This window comes from Peromyscus maniculatus, chromosome 22 (genome assembly GCF_049852395.1).
Source record: "Peromyscus maniculatus bairdii isolate BWxNUB_F1_BW_parent chromosome 22, HU_Pman_BW_mat_3.1, whole genome shotgun sequence".
In the NCBI taxonomy this organism is placed as follows: Eukaryota; Metazoa; Chordata; class Mammalia; order Rodentia; family Cricetidae; genus Peromyscus; species Peromyscus maniculatus.
The window spans coordinates 17,236,777-17,254,092 of NC_134873.1; the positions used below are offsets into that span (position 1 = coordinate 17,236,777).

The following is a 17,316-nucleotide window of genomic DNA, read 5'->3' on the forward strand; positions in this document are numbered from 1 at the left end:
AGAGGAAGAGAAGGGGGAAGAGGAAGAGAAGGGGAGGGTGGCTATTAACGCCATCTAGGGGTGGGGACCATCTGTCTGCCGTGAGCCACAACACGGGTCACAGACGTCTGACTATCAAGTCAAGAGGAGACTTCCGGCGCGAGTCCATGCTCCCAGGATAGACGGAGCTTTCTTCCTGGGCTTGTCTGCAGCTGGCTGTGGCTAGTGATCTCAGCACCCCTGGCCAGAAACCCCGGGAAAAGCTGACTCTCCATCCCTCCAAGAAGCTTGTCCAGTCCCAAACCCCTGTGTTCTGAGGGGAAGGAGCTGTGGAGATGAATTCATTCTGTTCTTTATTGGTTGTTGGGGGCCTGAAAGCTGCCTCTCAGCTTGGGGTCTCCCTGAGCGGCTCAGGAAGTCCTGCTTCCTCCTGAGGCCAGAAAGGAAATAGGAGTGCTTTTTGTTCCCTCATCAAGACAGGGTCTTACTAAGTAGCCCAGCCTGGCCTCAAACTAGCTATATAGCCTGGGCTAGCCTGGAGCTCTCAATCCTTCTGCTATAGTCTTCTAAGTCCTAGGATTACTGGCTTGTGCCACCACACCCCTGTCAGAGGTGGCTCTGGGCCCTTCATGTTTCTGCTCCGCACTGAGATTTGAAGGGATGCGAGCCCGTGCCGTCGGGCCTATATCTCATCGTTCTCCATTTGAATGCTGTGAGCCTCAACCTCGTTTGGAGTGTTTATGGTATCTAGCGTCTCCACTTGCGGCTCTTTGGCTTCCCCTTCACTGTTCCTGCTCTCCACCTGGCCCTCAGCATCCTCTCTGGGACCGGGGACATCTCCTTCAGCCTCTGCCTGTCTCCCAGCCTCCCCTGCAGGACTGAGGGTATCTACTTGAGACCCTGCCTGATGTCCAGCCTCCTGTATAAGCTCCAAAGGCTCCCTTTTGGCCTCTGCCTGGTCCCTAGACTCTTCTCCAGTCTCCGGGGATCCCTGGGTGTCTGGTGGCAATGGATTGTTAGCTAAACGCAGCTGCCTTCCAGCAGGTTGTGGCTCCCGGAGCGCCGCGGGGAGGGACTCCGGGTGCTTGGGGGCCTCTCCTGGGAAGTTGACAAGCTCTGCGGGAGAAATGAGTCCATCTCCATCCAGGTCCTGGGTCTCAAGCACCTGGTCTACCGTCAGGATCACCTGTGGGAACAGTTAGTTACCTTAGGTATTGCCAGGAACCCAGCCCCCTCCCCCGACAGCCTCGTCCCTGCTGCATGGGGTCTGAGCTTCCTTTTTCAGGGAGTCTACCAAAGGACCAGAGCTCCGAGGCGCTAGTCTAACAGCGTCCGGCAGTGCCTACCGGGTTGATGGGAAAGTGTGCGGCTCCGGGAGCCAGAGCCGCCGTCAGCATGGACAACAGCTCCAGGCCATCCAGCTGTCCATTCTGGTCGTAGTCATGGAGAGCAAAGAGGTAGAGCAGGACTGGGGGAGAAAAGCTGGGTTAGAGAAGGCGGGAACCCACAGGGCAGCGGGCACTCAGCCCCGGCTCTGTCCCCCACGAGCCTCCCAGAGCCTCACCTTGCTCCCGGTCCATGTGCTCTGGGTCCTCTTCCATCTTCTTCAGCCCCTTGAGGTAATTCTGCAGACGTCTGTTGAGAAAGCGGCAGATCCGTCAGGAGAGTCCCGTCTGTGACCCCAAGACTTGACCAGTTAGTACCTACTGAAAGCCTTCAGCTTACTCACTGGAGCTGCTCGGGGCCTGGCTGGAACGGGTTGGGCGTGAGCTGCTGTGGCACCTCAGGGTCCAGCCTAGAACAGGGAAGAGAAGTCTCAGCCCAAGGCCTAGCTTAGATTTCCACAGACCCAACGGACCCAAATGCCCAGAAAAGGCTGTGGGGGCAAAGCTCTTCAGATGTCACTGGAAAAAGAACCCTACCTCCTAAGACTGTTTTTGCAGCTCGGGTGCCTTAGTTAACTCTAGAAAACCCAATGGCGAGATGGCTCGGTGGGTAACAGTATTTGCTGCTCTCCCAGAGGCCCTGAGTTCACCCAGTACCCATATTGGGTGGCTCACAGCTACCTGGAACTTCAACTTCAGGGGACCTAACCCTTTCTTCTAGATTCTGCAAGCACCTCCACACTCTTGCACACACGGACACGTACATGTAAATAAATACAAAATTGAAAAGAGAGGAGAAAATTCCTGGTGAGATTGAGGCCACCATACTAGACACACAGTGGAGGCCCAATAAGATGGTCTAGTGAAGCCGGGCGGCAGTGGCGCTCGCCTTTAATGCCAGCACTCGGGAGGCAGAGGCAGGCGGATCTCTGTGAGTTCGAGGCCAGCCTGGTCTACAGAGCGCGATCCAGGAAAGGCTCAAAGCTACACAGAGAAACCCTGTCTCGAAAAACAAACAAACAAACAAAGACACAGTGGCTTATTGTTGTCTTGTTTCTTCAATGCCAGGATCCAAGGAGCAGGATCCAAGGAGCAGACCGCAAGCTAAGGCTAGTAGCGATGCCCAGGTTTCCACAGACCCAGTCTGCCCCAGGACACATCACTGCCTCTCCCTTTTGAAGCAGAGGGCATAGATGTCAGCCTGGACTTTAAGTCTGCCCAGGGTCTCAGAGTGTATTCTGCATGCGGCTACTGTTTGCCCACAGCAGCCTGGAATAGCAGACCTGACAGCTTGCTGCAGTCACTTAGGTCACTGTCGCCAGCCCTCCAAGGCTGTTCCAGCACCGCTGGCCCCTCATACCCATGATCCTCCTGCACAAACTGAAGAAAGCAGTTCTAGCAAAGTCAGAAACGTTAGCTAATGATCCCCATTTCCTTGGTATTCCCAGCGTCAGGTCTTGATTCACAGATCACAGCCCCTGTCCCAGCTTCTAGCCTCCTCCTGCTGCTTTTCACAGGACTGCGGCTGAACTCTTGGCTGCAAAGGGGTCTCCAAGCACGCACACTACGTCTCTACTTGTGACATTCTGATTATCACGAGGCAGGAAGTTGGGGTGCTCAACCCAGCAATGAAGGAGGCTCCCCGCTCCTCAGAGGGGTCCTGACGTCTTCCCAGAGATTCTCCCTGCCCCAGCCCAGGGACTTATCCTCCTAATCCTCTCACCTTGCAGCTCCATCCTTGGGAGCAGCGTGACCCAAAGGTAGCAGCAACAGTGGCAGCATTAACACTTGCATCCGACACTGGAACATCCTTCTGGAGACTGGAGCTAGGAACAGAATCAGAGAGTCAGGAGAGGGGTGTCTGCTGCAGTGTTGGGGGTCAGATGGCTCAGAAAGAAGTGACTTCTTTCCTTGCATGTGGGAACACGTGGTGTAGGAAAAGGGACGTCTGCCCAAAGAGGACCATGCATGCACATCAGCAACCTCCCATCGAACTTTGCTCAACCTAAGTCCCAATTATAGGAAAATATATAAATCCTACTCCAGTATTTAAGTGCATAAAAGCAGAGATGTGCTGTGGGAGGTAGCTCTGGGTGTGAGGTCTCCTCCCTGTGTCCCATTGGCCCTGCTTACAGTGCTGCTTAAATGTGTCTGCTGTGGAGTGGGCCACTTCATTTACAGATGGGAAAAGGATAGATTAGGAATGCTGGGATCACCAAAGACCAAAACTATACAGAGAGACAAAGAGGGAGATGGACTGATAGTCTGTACTTACGAAAAACCTACTGAGACTTGGTGTGGTGGTGAATGCTCATAATCCTAGCACTCGCTGGGCGGTAGTAGCACACCCCTTTAATCCTAGCACTTGGGAGACAGAGGCAGGAGGATCTCTGTGAGTTTGAGGCCAGCTTGGTCTACAGAGCTAGTTCTAGGACAACCAAGGCTACACAAAGAAACCCTGTCTCAAAAAACACAAGTGCTCAGGAGTCTTAGACAGGAGGATTGTGAGTTCAAAGTCAGCCTGGCTGTCTCTACATTACACAGACTTGATTATATGGAAATGGTCAAATATAAAATGAGTCTATTGGAAACACAAAACATAAAGCTTTCTGGTTCATCCTAGGGATGTGTACATATAATGTGAGTTTCCAAGGAGGCAGACGCCCATCCAAGCTGAGACATCCCCCCAGAAAAACCATCTCTGTGCAGAAAAATAATCAGATGTTTGATGGTCAGGACCTCTCGTCCACAGAACCTAAAACTCAGGCAAGCACTAGATTTTACTAAAGGACATTCTGTAGCTTTCAGCAGGTTCTCTAAGAGGTCCATGATCCTAACAAGGTCTAGAACCATGTCCAGGATGGGCATTAAGTCCCTAAGAGCTGAGAGGTGGAGCTGGCAAGCACCCGGCTCACAGGGAGACAAGTATAACATTTACCATTTTGAGCTGCCTTGAGTAAGAAGACCAAGAATGGAAGCCCAGAAAAGATGGAGCCGTCACAGCACAGGCCCTGTGCTCATTTTTCCTTTATGTGCATGCATGCGTGCATGTGCGTGCGTGTGTGTGTGTGTGTGTGTGTGTGTGTGTGTGTGTACGCGTGCGCGCAATGTATAGACCTGTTAATATAGTTGTGTACATGCATGTGGGGGTCAGAAGTTAATGTCAAATATCTTTCTTTGATCACTATCCTTGATCACAAGAAACGTGAATTAATTTAAAAATACACCATTGTTGGGAGTGATGTGGAGGTGGGCTTGTGTGCCGAGGTGTAGGTGTGGGAGTCAGAGGAAAACCTTATGAAGTCCGAATTTTCACAGATTCCAGGAATTAAAGTCGGGTTCCCAGGCTTGCACAGTAAATATCGTTTAGCTGCCCAAACCACTTTCCTTTTTTGAGACAGAGTCTCTCACTGAACTTCAAGCTGATCACTTCAGCTAAACTGGCTGCCCAAGAAGCTCAAGGATTGGCCTGTTTCTAACCCCCCCCCCCCCCACACACACACAGAGACAGACAGACAGACGGCACTGGGGTTACAGGCACACACTACTGTTTTCACAGGAATTCTAGGGGTTCTGAACTCAGGTCCTCAGCAGGCACTGAACCTGAGTGAACCCCTCCCATCTCTGAGCCTGGCTATTTACGTGGGTGCTGAAGATTGAACTCGGGTGCTCATGTCTGTGTTTGACCAATCTCTCCACCCCACGCCCCCCACCCCACCCTCAATGCCGTATTCATGTGTCTACACATATGATGGCTGCTGACCGCTCCAGGGAGTACATAGAGCTTGCTGATCTCTATAAGCCCCAGTGGCCAAAGGGATGTCGAAGCCACCACTGCCTGAAAGGTATTTATAGCATTAGCTGTGACTGTGGAGCCTTGGGTTCTAGTTGTACCAGGGAGAGATGACAGGGTCTCGTGGTCATTTAAGGTAGGCACCTAGAACTGAGCTCTCTATATTAATATTAAACCCTCAAAGGGACACAGCTCTGTGACAGTGTGAGCTAGACTTCCACACCTGAGAGTGTGTTAGCAGATGTCCCAAGGACAGTAGCTACAAGGCTGGATACAAGTAGAAAGTGTTCCCCCGGGAGCATCGAGTGGCAAGAAATTCTCAGTATACCAAAGCACTGTGAAACCAGTAATGGGGGGGGCGGGGTGAGTTTGACATCCACCTCATCAGGAGTGTCTGTCAAACCCAACCCATGTGAACTAGAGCTGCCCATCCGTCTGAGAGCTGTGTGCAGCAGAGGAGACCAGAGATAAAGCTTGGGCTGGCCTACTGTGAACAGACTCAGGGGAGACCCCATACATCAAGCTGGGATTCCAAATAACTACACTCAGTACAGGTGAACAAAAGGAGATGGGAAGACGGCCCAGTGGCGAAGAGCAGCTCTTCCAGAGGACCTGAGTTCGGTTCCCAGCATCCATGTCAAGCAGCCCACAACCGGCTGGAACTCCAGCTTTAGGGCTTCTGATGGTTCCAGGCCAGCCAGGGCTAACAAAGTGAGACCCTGTCCTATAAAAATCATCACCACCAACAAAAGCAATAACAATAAAAGATAAAGGTCTAAACTTGCCGATTTGTAATTAAAATTTAGAATTTATGTATTTTATGCATGTAGATGTCTTGTCTGCATGTATGTCTGTGTACCACATGTGTGCCTCATGCCTGCAGAAGCCAGAAGATGGCATCAGATCCCCTGTGACCCGAGTTACGGATGGTTGTGAGCCACCACGTGGGTGTTACGAATTGAACCTGGGTCCTCCGGAAGAGCAGAGTTCTTAACTGCCGAGCCATCTTTCCAGCTCCCTAAACATCAAATTTAAGATAAAAAAAAAAGGGGGGCGGGGATGAGCCGGGCGGTGGTGGCGCACGCCTTTAATCCCAGCACTTGGGAGGCAGAGCCAGGTGGATCTCTGTGAGTTCGAGGCCAGCCTGAATTACCAAGTGAGTTCCAGGAAAGGCGCAAAGCTACACAGAGAAACGCTGTCTCGAAAAACCAAACCAAAAAAAAAAAAAAAAAAAAAGGGGGGGGGGCAGATTTGAGAATTTCCAAGGTCTAGATTTCTGCAGTCACAGAAGTTCAAAGAACTGAGTGACAGCAGTTAGTTTGGAGGCCGCCTGGAGGCCTCACACGGATGTGGAAGGCAGACATGTCAACAGAAACCCTAAGGTGCTAAGTGGAAATCCAAGCTCTGCAGGTTGGTGCCTTGTTTCCTTTGGCCCTGGCCCAGAGACCTGTGTGGCAGGTAGCGATGGATGACTCAGGAACTAGAAGGCAATCTTAAAGGCTCTTTGTGTGCAAAGTCTCTGGAATAAAGATGGGCCAGCGGGGGTCCAGTCTCCAATGTGAAAAGAAGGGGTGCATAGTGGTTGAGAGAGCCAGCTGCCAGAGACGTCAGCAGGAGAATGCCAAGATGTGTGGCCCCTGGCCTGGATAAGAAAGAGGACACCATGGTGCGGCAGGGGACTTGGCTCTGCATTGTCCTCTAACGGCCCCTGTATGAGAGGTGAAGGTGTGATTCCCAGCTTGGCACACTGGGAAGGCGGAGAACCTTTAAGAGATTGATCCTGGGCTAGGAAGACGGCTCTGTTCACAAAGTGCTTGCGAGGCCAGCATGAAGGCTGGAGACCCCCTCTCCAGCCGACTTGTAAAGGAGAGGCTGAAGGGGGGTGGGTAGAGACAGGTGGGTCTCTGGAGCTCAGCCAGTTTAGCCGATTAGTGAGGCCAAGGTTAAGCAAGACTCCGTCTCAAAAATTAAGAGAGAGTGATTGAGGAATATACCCAGTGTCCACCTCTGGCCTCCACACCCACATACGCAAACATGTGTGTACACCCACACTCACATGTGCACATATCCACATGATCGGCTACACAGGCATACATCACAGGGGAGGGGAAGGGAGAGAGAGACAGAGAGACAGAGAGAGAGAGACAAAGAGGGGGAGAAAAGGGGAAAAATCATCTAATGGGAGATCTCTCCGGGGGTGCCATAGAAGGGGATTAGAGGACCCCAGCCTTGTCTGCCTCCCCTTTCCTGTCCTAGCCATAAGGTGACCAGCTCTGTCCCCAAGCCCAGCCGCGATGTGCTGCCTTACCACAGGTACAGGAGCAACCAGGCCCACCAACCCTGAGCCCAAGCCTCCAAAACTAAGATAAAAGTAAGCCTTTTTGCTTTGTAAGTTGACTGTCTCAGATGTTCATTACGGCAGTGGAAAGCTAACCCACATGGGAAGCCAAGTCACACAGTCACACCAGGCGGGCCAGTATCCGAGGAAGGCAACTGGGCAATGTGTAGAACACAAACACACGTTTTCCCTAAGTAGCCCATGTCGCCCGCCCTTCATTCCCCGGCCTCTGCCTCCCAAGTATGGGATTACAGATGTGTGTCATGGTGTCTGGCTGTGCATTTCTTCGTTTTTTCAGTGCTGGGAGGTCAAGTCCAAGTCTTCAGGCTGAAGTGCACTGTCAGAGTATTTAGTTTTAAAATATGTATTAGATGTATGTATGTGTGTATGTATGTATGTATGAATATGAGTGTTTTGTGTGCATGTATGCATGTGTACCATGTGAGTGCCTGGTGCCCAAAGAGATCAGAAGAGGGCATCAGATCCCTTAGAACTGGAATTACGGAAGGTTGTGAGTCAATCATGTAGATGCTGAGAACCGAACCTGGGTCCTCTGCAAGGGCCACAACAGGTGCTCTTAACTATTGAGTCATTTCCCCAGCCAGTTTCTTTACTGTTTCTCAAGTTCCTTCTTATAGACGAGGTACTCTCTTATCAGTAAGTTGGAGGTATAAGACCAAACTATTTCTTTTCCTCCTTAAGGCTTCCAAAATTACATAATCAGGAAAAGACACACATGTTTAAACAATGAACAGATGAGCAGAAGTGAGTGCCACACATAGCTACAGTCACAGCTGCCTGGGAGGCTGAGTTACAACAGTCACGAGTTCGAGGACAGCCTAGGCAATGTAATGAGATCCTGACAGCGAGGGAGGGAGGGAGGGACACAGACATACGGAATTGCTAGGAGAAGGAGGTCTAACCCAGTGTTCGAACACGGAGCGTAAGGGTCCTAACCGAAGGCTCTGCCTTGCGCCGGCTGTGTGCTCTCCCTCTCTCCGGTCTCCATCTGCGATGTAGGCTAATGAGAGGAGGTCTCTTCCTTCCACAAGTTGTCCTGGCTGCTCTGAAGTCCTTCCCACACACTTTCCCCCCTGGCTTCCCACCTGAGTCCTTCAAATTTACTTTCTCCTCCCCATCCGTTCCCTGGCAGCATCCGGGCTGCGGGAGAGACTCACGTCATTTCAGCCCCTCAGAGCTGGAGTGAATCTGTTGTCGCCCACTAAGGTTGCTTTTTAGAAGAGGATGTTTGAACTCCAAAGACAAACCCTAGTGGTGGCAGTTTGGGCCCAGCAGGAACCCCCCTCCACCCACTAATCCATTCATTCATTAGGCTGACTGCAGGGACCCCAAAAACATGCCTACGTTTTTTTTCTTTTTAATTTAAAAATTACCTTTCTTATTTTTTTTTCTTCGTGTGTGTGTGTGTGTGTGTGTGTGTCTGTCTGTCTGTCTGTCTGTGGACATGTGTGCCAGTGTACATGTGGAGGTCAGAGAACAACTTTCAGGAGTTGTTTCTCTTTTTCCATGGTGTAGGTCCTGGGGATCAGAACACCCTTACTATCCATCTTACTGGTCCATGTATTAAATTTGTTTTTACTTCCCTTACCCCTAAACCTGGAGTCGAGTTCACCTCTTTTATACGTTTGGACTTAGTGACTGGCTTCCAAGTGACTAAGAAAACTGAAAAGACTGTCAGGTCCAGGCAGTGTCTCTGCCCCTCTCTGTCTCCCCCGCGAACCCCCAAAAGACTACATAGGAATAAAGTTCTTGGGGCCCAGCTACCTCTCGGCTAGACAAGTCAGAGAATGAACCTTCCATATCCAATTGTGAGCCTTCCAGCTGGCCTAGCCAACAGCATGAACAGAAGAAAGCTGGTCTCCACTGCCTCGCCTAGATGGCATGCCGAGTAAAGTTATCATCTGAAGCTACTAAGTTGTTTTGGTCGGTTGGTTTGATGAAGCAAGGTCTCGACATGCAATCCAGGTGGGCTTTGAACTCATATAGCTCAGACTTGCCTTAAATTCAGTGAAATCCTCCTGTCTCAGTTTCCCAAGAACAGAGATTATAGTCATGCACCACCACACCTAGCTCTAGCTGTTTTTATGATACAGAGTCTCCCCACGTAGCCTCCTGCCAAGTGCTGATTACAGGAGCGAGCGTGCCCCCATATCTGGCTGTTGTAGACTGCTTTTTAACCTGCAGAGGATTCCCATAGCCTAGCTGGTCCTGAAGCATCGTTGTGATGATCGAGTCTGCCTAGGAGCAAGCCAAGTGCTGGAGCTGCTTTCGACTCCAACTGTCCAAGCAGCATGCCTACTGCTGGGAAGCTTGAGACCATCTGCAAGCACCTGCCACGGATGGAGCCCCTTCTGAAGACCTGGAGGGATTCTGAAGGACTCGGGGGCTCTCCTCTGTCTTCAAATCCAAACCATTTAAGTTTTGGAGTGGCTTGTTAAGTAATCATGATAATCCAAACCCCAGCCCTGTAAGAGCTGGCTTCTTAGGTGTGGGACCTACTTGGCCACACAGACAGCTGTCTGTCTGCTGTAGCTGTCCGGAAAGTCTCAACTACTTTTGCACCGGGCTCTGTAAATCACGTGCTGATTCTGAGCCCTCCCCATGTCCATCAGCGTCCCTGTCCTCTCCTCTGTCCTGTGAGTCCCTTACATATGGAACTACTTAGTGTGTGTAGAGGACGGAACCAAGAGCCACTTTCATGGGATTGCCGAGAATGGCAAGTGGACAGTGAACTCCTTCTCACACACTGTTACTGTTGTCCCAGCCTGTGGTACCGTCTTTACACCCACATCAGATAAGTCTCCCTTTACTAGACCGCCATTGCTCCAAAAACATTTTTTATTGTTTATTTTATTACTCTGAATGAGTGTAGGCCTGTGTGTGCCAGGGTGCGCCTGTGGCGGTCAGAAGACAGCTCTGGGGAATTGGCTCTCTCCTGCCACCTTGTGGAGTAGGGGGTTTGAACTCAGGTCCTCAGGCTTGCTAGCAAGCATTTCAATCCATTTTGCTGGTCCATTCAAAACTTTAAAAAAGGGGCGGGGGGGGGGGGGGGCTGGAAAGATGGCTCAGGTGTTAAGAGCGCTGGTTCAGTTCCCAGCACCCATATGTTAGCTAGTAACTATCTGTAACCAGTTCCAGAGGGCCTGAGCCCTCTTCCGTCCGCCTGTCTCCCCTGAGGGCACTGCACACAGTGGTACACAAACATACATGCAGGCCAAACACCCATACACGTAAGAGAAAAACAATACAGGCCAGGGGTGTTGACACACACCCTTAATCACACTGCTTTAGAGGCAGAGGCAGGCGGAACTCTGTGAGTTCCAGGCCAGCCTGGTCTACAGACTGTGTTCCAGGACATCTAGGGCTACAGAGAGACCCTATTTCAAATAATCAATTAATTTAAATAATCCCTCATGGTCTCACATTTCCCAGGCTGGCCTGCCACTCAGCATGTAGCTGAGGATAACCCTGAACTCCTGATCCAAGCACTGGGATAACTGGTGTGCACCACCACACCTGGCAATTCCAACCCCAAGACCTTCAATGGCTCCTTGTTTATCTCACAGTCCAGAGTCCTCACTTGGCTGTTCAGGTATCATGTCCTCTTTACCTCCCCTCCAGTGCTCTGTTAGAGCGAGCAGTGCTTCAAACAACGGCATACTAGATTTTCTTATTTTCTCGTTTTAGTGTTCTCGTCATCCAAACCTGTTCCACCTTCGACCTGGACCCTCCTGATAATTTTCCCACTTTGTTGCAGTCTACCCCAAGAGTTAAGAGCGCTGCAGGCAGGCTTTGAGTCTGCTGTTCTCTTGATGTTTCCAGCCACTGTTCAAGAGAATCAGGACCACATTTCATGTGAGGTGTAATGAGGGTGATGTGGTATGGCTTGCTCATACTCACACAGTTGTAAGCCCTTGTAAGAGCTCTTGTAAGTAACAGAAATAGAGTGATCATTGAACAATTGCTTGTAAAATAAAAAAAAATGATCCTGGCCATTTCCTATAATTATAGCATGTATAAACGTAACTACCCTAATAAACACCCGAGAGCCACCGTAACTGCTAGTTAAGTTGTGATATAATTCAGTGAAGCTATTCAAGTCACACACACACACACACACACACACACACACACACACACACAGCCACACACACACACACAACAACCTTCTGCCTCCAATTTCTTTAAGCCTTTGCCCCAGCTCACAGGAGGAGACTTTGGCCTTGAGGTTGGACCTTTGGTCAGATCCTGCCTCTGCACTGTTGCGTGGTCCAGGCGGGCGTCTTAACCTCTCTTAGCTCTGGGGTCTTCATGATTAAGATGAGAAAGTTTCATAGTGACTTCAGAGGGGGATACAATGAGATAGTATAGTTTTAAGCTAAGGTCGGCAGATGCGCCTCCATGTGGCTGGGGGGTCTTTGGAGCCTTAGCTCGTACGGTTTCCCATCTCATGGATGCATTTCTTTTACAATATCCTTGTCAAATAGCCATAATGCCTCTCTTGAACCTTTCCAGGACAGGAGCTGGCACCATGAAGGGCATCCATGTCATTTCTGAGCAAGTTATGTGAATCTAGTCATCTTCCTTGATTTAGCCCCTTCGTGTCTGGGTCTAAGGATGGGGAGCCCCGAATGACTGCGGCTATGCAGCCCAAGGGGCTCCCACCTGAACTACACGGAGACCAGCCACCTACAGTTGGATGACGACGGCCAGCGTCCTTTCAATCATCTCCATCTACTGAATGAGGATGAACCCCTACCGCCAGGGCTGTTGGACTTGCCATTAAACCCAGAGGGCTTTGGGGGGCGCTTTGCACCCTTCCTCTACCTGCTCTCGGGGATGACCTCTTCCCCAATGGTACTTAGAGGCCAGGGCCACCTCCCCCAGCCGAGTCCAAGCCGCAAGGGATGCGGAGGACGGCGCTCTCGGCATCCTGACCGCAGGCAGAAGGTCTCCGCCCTCACCCCCAAGGAGCCCGGTACCCCGGCCGCCCGCTGGGCCCCTGCCCCTGCCCGAGTCCGACCCACCTGCTGCGGTGGCGCTGCGCGCGACTGGGGCTCCGGCTTCGTGCGCGCTATAGGCACCGTGGCGCCCTTGCCTGGCTGCCCGCAGCCGGCCCTCCCCCGGGCGGCTCCACGTGGCCTTTCCACGTCGCCCTCCCGGCTGCAGCCACCGCCCAAGCCCGGGCAGAGTCCGGGGCGAGCGACAGCCACGGGAGGGTCACCGCCCCGCCCTGCCCAGACCTGTCTTGCAGCGCCTCCACCTGGCCTTGTTCCCTGCGGGTCTTGCGGAGGACGATGGATGGGGTCCTCGGTGCCTGTCACTGGGATCCAGATGGAGGCAGATTGGTTTGCGTTTTTTTTTTTTTTTTGAGTGTGACAGACCGGCGAGGCGGAGTATGTGTGCATGACAGACTAGAAAAGATTTGTGAGGATGTTTTGTGTGGGCGGCTGGTGAGGCATAGGATATATATGAGACATGTTTTCAAGAGATGGAGTCAGAGGGGTGAGGCTGGTTTGTGTGTGAGAGTCACAGAGTCGTGAGACTAATGTGCATGTGTGTAAGATAGACACAGATACAATGGTGAGGCAGAGGGTGTTGTGAGAGAGAAATAGACACAACTGGACAGACACCAGGCTGTGTTTATTTAAAACGCCTTTAACTAGGATTATGGGTGGGTGCCACCGGCTTTATCTGAGAAACTCGTTGGTGACTGAGTAGACTATGACTTACTGTTAGTATGTGTGATGGCGGCCTTCCCTGGAAAGAGCAGTGTGGCCAGTCCTCGGCCAATCGTCTAGGAGCGTGACAGTATGGGCGTTAACAGGTTAAATGTATCAAGACATCCGAACAAGCTCTCCTCAAGTTGTTAAGGCTGAGATTCCAGGGGAGGGGTCAGTGTGTCACTGTGAACATGCGCATCGTGGAGGAGAGGAGAGGAGAGGCAGACGGGGCCGTGTGTCAGGAGAAACCAATGCCACAGGAACGGCAGTTTGCCAGCATAGATATGGCAGTTCTATGGCCACAGCTTAAGATCAAAATGGAGTGTCACCTACCTTTATCCCAGTGGTGAGTGCTTCTACCTAAGCTCTGGGTGCACTGGCCCATGGACTTAGTTTTTTTTTTTTTTAAATCTCATGCATCAGGATCTTCAGCCTCCTTCAGTTCCATCAGAACCTTTGGTCAGCAGTCATCACAGCCATAAGCCACCCAGACTATCCTTCCTGTGGGGGGCGCTGTTGGGCAAGGTTAGCTTGGCTCTGTGTCCACTGGTTTCTGCCATGCTGTTCCTCCCTGTCTGGTTGGTTGGTCTCAGTTCTCTGCGCGCACTGGTGTTCCTTGGAAGTCCCTCCTTCCTCTCCATTTGCTTATGTGTTCATCTGTTCATGTAACTTCCATCATTACCTGTCAGGTGTAGGAGGAGTGTCTCTGTGTCCCAGGAGCCACTCCCCAATAACCACACTGAGACTTATTATTGATTATAAATGCCTGGTCAGTAGCTCGGGCTTGTTACTAACTAGCTCTTACATTTTAAATTAACCCATATTTCTAATTTATGCACTGCCACATGGCGGTATGTTTTTTCAGTACGGCAAGTTCATCTTGCTTCTCTCCAAGCCTCCTCATGACTTTCCAGACTCAACCCTTCTTCTTCCTGGGGTCCTCCATGTCTGGCTGTCCCACCTATACCTCCTGCCTAGCTACCAGCCAATCAGCTCTTTTATTAAACCAATTGGAAGGTGCCTTGGCAAAGACACATCTTCACAGTGTACAAAATGATTATTCCATAACAGTCAGGGGTTCAGTTGTGTTTTCCAAATGCTCACCTGTTGAAGCTGTAACCCCCAGAACTTCTGAATTCCATCACATTTGGAAATAGGGTAATGGCAGATGTGATTAGTTTAGATGAAGTCATGCTGGAGTACATAATCCCATGTGACTGGTGTCCATGGCTAGAGAGAAAAATTTGAACACTCACAGGAATAACACTGCCATGGCCTGAAGTGTCCCCCAAAATTAATGTCTTGAGACTTACCGTTGTTGTGGTGCTAAGTGGTAGGGACTTTGGGGACATGATTAAGTCAAGGGTTCTGCCCCTGCACGTGGATTAATGCCCTTATGGGAGAAGCTGAGGATCATTTGTACCTTTTGCTGTCTTTCCCGCCTGTTCTTTCCACCATGTCAGGACGCTTGAATGGCATCATTTATGAAGAGCAGGTCGCCGGGCGGTGGTGGCGCACGCCTTTAATCCCAGCACTCGGGAGGCAGAGGCAGGTGGATCTCTGTGAGTTCGAAGCCAGCCTGGTCTCCAAAGCGAGTTCCAGGAAAAGTGCAAAGCTACACAGAGAAACCCTGTCTTGAAAAACCAAAAGAAAAAAATGAAGAAGAGGTCATGACCAGACACTAAGGGCTGTTAGCACCTGATCTCAGACTTCTCACACTCCAAAACTGTGAGCAACAAATCTTTATTGCTTATAAATTGTCCAACATAGGGCTAGAGAGTTGGGCTGAGTGGTGGAGAGGGCACAGTGTGCTCGTACAGAGGACCCACGTTTGGTTCCCAGCACCCATGTCTGGTGGCTCACAACACCCTGAGATTCCAGCTCCAGGGGATCTAACACCCTCCTTTCACATCCTCAGGCACCTGTGCTCACACGCACCCCCACAAACACACATGGACAAACACACAGAAAAAAACAAATCTTTAAAACCTGTCCAGTCTGCAGTATTTTGTTGTGGGATCACCATGTGACGATAGACACAGAGATCAGAGTGCCTGTGGACACTGAAGATTACCAACCAACCCTCAGAAATGATGAGAGACGCACACACAGACCCCCAAGGAACCCACCCTCATGACATCTTGATTCTTTCGTCCAGAACATCCAGGTTGCAGTAATTTTTTAAAATCAACTCAACAATGAATTCACCATCTAAATGCTGATGAGCCGGTGGTTTACACTTGTAACCCCAGCACTTAGGCAGAGACAGGAGAATCACTTCAAGCTCAAGGCCAGCCTGGTCTACATATCAGTTACTGGGCCAGTCAGGGATACACAGTGGGACCCTGTCTCAAAAGCAAAATAAAAAAGACAAAAAGCCACCCCAACCCAGCTAAATGGGAATGACTCCAAGATCTCTAACTCTAGTCTACAAGGCCCAGAGCTCAGGAACTGAACATCCTACTGATCTGCGCCTGCGTCTGCGTCTGGGTTTTGTGGTTGGGTGCTGGCACTGAAGGAGTCAATGCTTTTAAAAGAAAAGTTTAATGATGTTCAGTTACCTTGGAGACAAAAGGCCAGACAAGCCATGCACAGTCCCAAGGGGGAAGCACCAGTGTCCTTTGGAAGGCAGACAGGAGCAAAGGGCAAGCATGATCCATGGTCTTTTTCTGAGGAAAAGACAGGCAGGGGCAGGGCTCGGATGAACCAGATTCAATCACTGGGGATTCAATCATCTGGCTCTGGCGCAGAGGCTGCCCTTAGTTGCTCGAGAGACGGGCTCTGGGTTTCAGGGGAGAGGTACATAGCCTGAGCTGCCAGCTTCTGACTAATGGGTGCAGATAGAGAGGTTCAGAGTCTAAGAAAACGGAACACGGACCAGCATTCCAGCCCAACACGTCTGAATCTGAATGCACTCTCTTCCTCTTCTAGCCTCCTCTCCCTCCTCTGGCCTCCCCACCCCGGGGATAGACTTGCCTGTATCTGTGCAGTCGGGGAACCCGAGAGTCATCCCCAGATCTCCTCGGCCTCGTCTCCACCGCACTGAAGAGTCCTGCTGACCCCACACTGAAGAGTCCTGCCGACCCTGCCGTCTATCCTGAAGCTCAGTTGTCTCCCTGGCTGTGCCCCTGTTTTCTGGGCCCGAGTGCTCTTAACAGCGCCCAAGTGGCCCCTTTACTTCTGTCTTTACTCTAAGTACCCCGTGGGTTTCTTCTAAAACATCTCGCTCTGGCTGCTCTCTTCCTGAGCCCTTTGATGGGTTCCCTCTGCCCTCAGGAAGCTGCTCAGCACCTGGTCCTTCATCACCCACACGCTCAGCCACACATTCCTTCTGGCTCCAGATTTTCACTTATCCCGAGCTAGCATTCTTGCCTGGCAAACTCCTACTCATTTTTCTGCCTTTCTCCATTGACGTTTGGGCCGTCATATTCTCATCTGCTCCCACACAGCAGCAGGGAGTACTTCCTTTTTCTAGTACCATTTCCTGTCCTTAAGAGTTCAACGTTCAAATCTCATGGAGAGATTTTTGCATTACATACGTTGATACATCCATGCCTTGGCTGTTCCCTAGACCAGGAGTGTGGTACAGCTGGTGGATGATTCCAGTCCAGAGTGGAAACACAGTCCCTGTTCAAACACCCCAGTGAAAACAGGGTCAGGATCCCTGGGACATTTACATCCAGTGTCTGGAACAGAGGTGATGAGCAAATCATCTGTTGCACCCTTTCTGTTGGCGGGGATTGTAAGAGACAACGCAGAGACACTTAACCGAGGGAGCAGAGTATCGCCACCGAGCGGCTGAAACCTGAGTGTGTAACAACTTATTGGGCAGTGCCTGTGCCCAGTGTGTGAGGGTCACGGTGAACGGCTGCACTGTGACTGGGCAGAATATTCTCACGGGAGGGGCTGCGGAACCTTCCCAGGCCGCCTGCCTGACTCAGCCTTGGCCGTCCAGGGACAGCACGCACCAAGATGGCAGATGCGGGGGCGCTGCTCGCCCTGGGGCTGCAGTGCTTTTCACCTCCAAGGAGAAGCGGGAGGAGCGGAGGGGCGTGGGCGACGGGGTCAGAGCCGCTC

The 17,316-nt window shown here is 51.1% G+C and overlaps 1 protein-coding gene across 2 annotated transcripts; it reads right to left on the minus strand.

The window, feature by feature from the left end:
- Window positions 1–315: 315 nt before the first annotated feature.
- Cgref1 (cell growth regulator with EF-hand domain 1) lies at window positions 316–12,708 on the minus strand. Of its 2 annotated transcripts, none has more exons than XM_006995538.4 (6): window positions 12,544–12,708; window positions 3,088–3,190; window positions 1,709–1,774; window positions 1,544–1,614; window positions 1,326–1,447; window positions 316–1,165 (listed from the first exon to the last, which is right to left on the minus strand). In XM_006995538.4, exons 2-6 carry the CDS (start codon window positions 3,171–3,173, stop codon window positions 662–664), a joined length of 849 nt encoding a protein of 282 aa, XP_006995600.1. In that variant the 5' UTR covers window positions 3,174–3,190; window positions 12,544–12,708; the 3' UTR covers window positions 316–661. The 2 variants fall into 2 exon arrangements, with proteins under 2 accessions (XP_006995600.1, XP_042123039.1); XM_042267105.1 differs by having other exon boundaries at window positions 3,088–3,184; window positions 12,544–12,650.
- Window positions 12,709–17,316: the final 4,608 nt, after the last annotated feature.